General features: G+C 34.6%; 1 protein-coding gene across 1 annotated transcript; it reads right to left on the reverse strand.

Annotated features, from left to right (window-relative positions):
- Positions 1 to 964: 964 nt before the first annotated feature.
- LOC107432624 (gibberellin 20 oxidase 1-D) lies at positions 965 to 2,651 on the reverse strand. Its single transcript, XM_025066915.3, has 3 exons — positions 2,119 to 2,651; positions 1,451 to 1,772; positions 965 to 1,243 (listed from the first exon to the last, which is right to left on the reverse strand). Exons 1-3 carry the CDS (start codon positions 2,649 to 2,651, stop codon positions 965 to 967), a joined length of 1,134 nt encoding a protein of 377 aa, XP_024922683.3.
- Positions 2,652 to 3,002: the final 351 nt, after the last annotated feature.

Here is a 3,002-nt window from a genome sequence, read left to right on the forward strand (position 1 = left end):
TCCCACATCGATTGGAAAGGAAAACGAAGCACGCTTTATAAGGTGGTGTGGATACCTTTTCCGTACGACGCGTTTTGACAAAACCTTGAGGGCTGGGTTGTAAGAGGATTTTTCAGGCCCAAAAAGAACAATATCGGATGTGGGTGGTTTGGACTTTCACAGTTTTAATACGTTATTAAACCCATAATTGACTAATTTTTTGAATTTTAAATCCTTATTATTATGGGATACCATAACCATTAAGGATGAATTTTAATTTAATAAAATAAGATGTATTTTAAAACTGACTATTATGACAATATATACATTTATATGCTATTACTACAATGATATATATATATATATATGTGTGTGTGTGTGTGTGTGTGTGTGTGTGTGTGTGTGTGTGTTTGTGTGTGCGCGCGCACATTAATATAATGAAATCACCCTATTATCTGAATTTTTCCATATTTTTTCATGAGGCTGCAAATTCTTTATTTTTTCTATAAAAAATAAAAACTAAATAAAAAAAAATTATATTAATGGCATTTTAGTATCTCTGGAATATTAAAAAAAAAAAAAAAAACTGATGTAACACTTGACTATCATTATCTTGGTAAACATAATAAATACCAATTTATACAAGTCAACAAGCAGATTTGATGTCGACAAAAAGCGTATAGTAATTAATTAGTAGATTAAAATAACCAGCACTAAACTGACTTTTCTTCAAAAAAAAAATTAAAAAAAAATGGAAAGATTAAAAAGAAATAATCCAGCGCTTTTACGCCTCTATATTCCTCCAAATTCATTTACACGGTTCTCTCCAACAATAACATAATAATAATAGCATAAACATCACAGGAACTTCCCTCTCTTTCTGATGTATATGGTATTTTAATTAAATAAAACCAAAAAAAGAGAAAAGTACTACTACTACTGACAATAATAATAATAATAATAATAACAATAATAATAATAATTTTTATTGAACCGATTTCATTTGATCCCGTCTATTAATCCAGTCGGTGAAAGCTATCAAGGTTGTCATGTCTGCCCTGTAATGTTTTTGGGTAAATTCAAGCAATGTAGGCCATGTGAAATCCGGATACAATCTTGGATTTTGGGAATTGACCAAACTTCTCGGTGGGATTACAACCTTCTCCTTGTTTGGACACAGAAAGAAAGCAAGAGATTTTCTCACACTGGTGTTGTTTACCACTGCTCTATGCAAGCAACTCTTGAATATTCCATTTGAAAGAGCCTGAAAAAAATCAACACCCAACTTTCATTACTTTCTGTTTCAACAACCTTACCAAATTAAGTGATTTTCTTTTGGGTCAAAGTGGTAATTGGAGATATATATGAATTTTTTGTCTGGACTGAACAAATAGAATATGTGGATAAAATTATCCAATGAAACAAACATTCCTGCTAGAAAGCTTAATGGTCATGAGTACAATTCGCTCACCATGAATGTATCACCAATGTTGACAACAAAAGCATTATGCAGAGGAGTTATAGAGTGCCATTTTTCGTCTACAAGTACTTGAAGGCCGCCAACTTGATCCTGGTGAAGGATTGTTAGGGAAGTTGGATCGCAATGAGGCCCTGTACCCAGTGTTTCATCCGGTTTTTGACATTTTGGATAGTAATTCAATCTCATTATGGAATCTTTGTTCTCGTAGAATTCTCTGAAGTACTCTTTTCCAACTCCAAGACTCACTCCAAATAGCTCCATGATTTGAAGAGCGAGAGTGTTCATGGCTTCACAATACTCCTGGTACAGCTTCCTGAGAAAAACATTAATTCAACCATGTTACATTACAAATTTAGTTCTACTAGGCTTTGTTGTCCAGATTGTACTAGGACTCGGCATTGTATTATTAGTTATAAGATCATTTCTTGGTGTATATTATATATAAATATATACAGTGATTTGTTATTGGGCGATGTTAGACTTCTGATTACATATAATCCATTGGATATATATTTCATCCTGATTACACATAATCAGACAAATTTGGTAACATAAACAGCTCAACACCATCCAATAGAATACACACACACACACACACACACACACATATATATATATATATATATATGCAGATAGAGTAAAATCGATGTGTCACTTACCCAAATTGTCTGAAATCTTCACCCAATACATTGACAATGTAATCCTCAACAATGTTTGAGGACTGCTCATCAGGGCAGTATCGGAGAGAAAGTGTTTCTTTCCATGGAAGTTTGGAGGTGAATCTCCCAGTGAAGCTACTAGCATATCCACAATGCTCACCAATCTTCCTCTGAGCTTTTTGCTTCTCTGAAAGTGTCATACCGAAGAACAAGTCCATGTACTTGTGAGCTTTCTCAATAAGCTGGGGATCGACTCCATGGTTGACAACATGAAAGAAACCATGTTTCCTGCATGCCTCATTGACCAACCGAGATGCATTTGAGATTGCCAAGCTGTCTCCACTGAGAAAGCCTTTCAAGTCGATTGGTGGAACTTCAAGTTCTGGTGCATCGGAGCCTGGCTTTTCGTGGTCCGGCCAAATGAACTGCGACGGAATGTTAGATTCGTGTTGAAGAACCACTGTGTCGAAAACCAAACCCTTGTCTTCTTTTTCATTCGATGGCTTCAGAGGCTGGACTGGATTGCTTACCATTTTATTTATTATTTATTTATTTATTTTGTGTTTTGGAAGAGTAACGTGTTTGAAATTATATATATCCTTGGTAGAGAGGGAGAGACAACAGTATGTTTGGAGAGGAGGAAAAATAGGAAGAAAATTGGTTATTGAGTTTGGAAGTTAGAAAGAACACTCCAATAATTAATGAAGATGTTGGGATATGGATAATAAAAAACGCCAAGAGATTTAATTGGGGAGTTTGGTAAAACAAATATTATTGGCCTTTGGCTGCAGCATTATCTTATAAGACTCAAGGAACAAGAATCTAAGACTTTGTTGCATACAATTTTGTTATGCGAATGTCTGTGTAGTGTGAACTTGCAGCCG

Source organism: Ziziphus jujuba, chromosome 11 (assembly GCF_031755915.1).
Source record: "Ziziphus jujuba cultivar Dongzao chromosome 11, ASM3175591v1".
Taxonomy (NCBI): Eukaryota; Viridiplantae; Streptophyta; class Magnoliopsida; order Rosales; family Rhamnaceae; genus Ziziphus; species Ziziphus jujuba.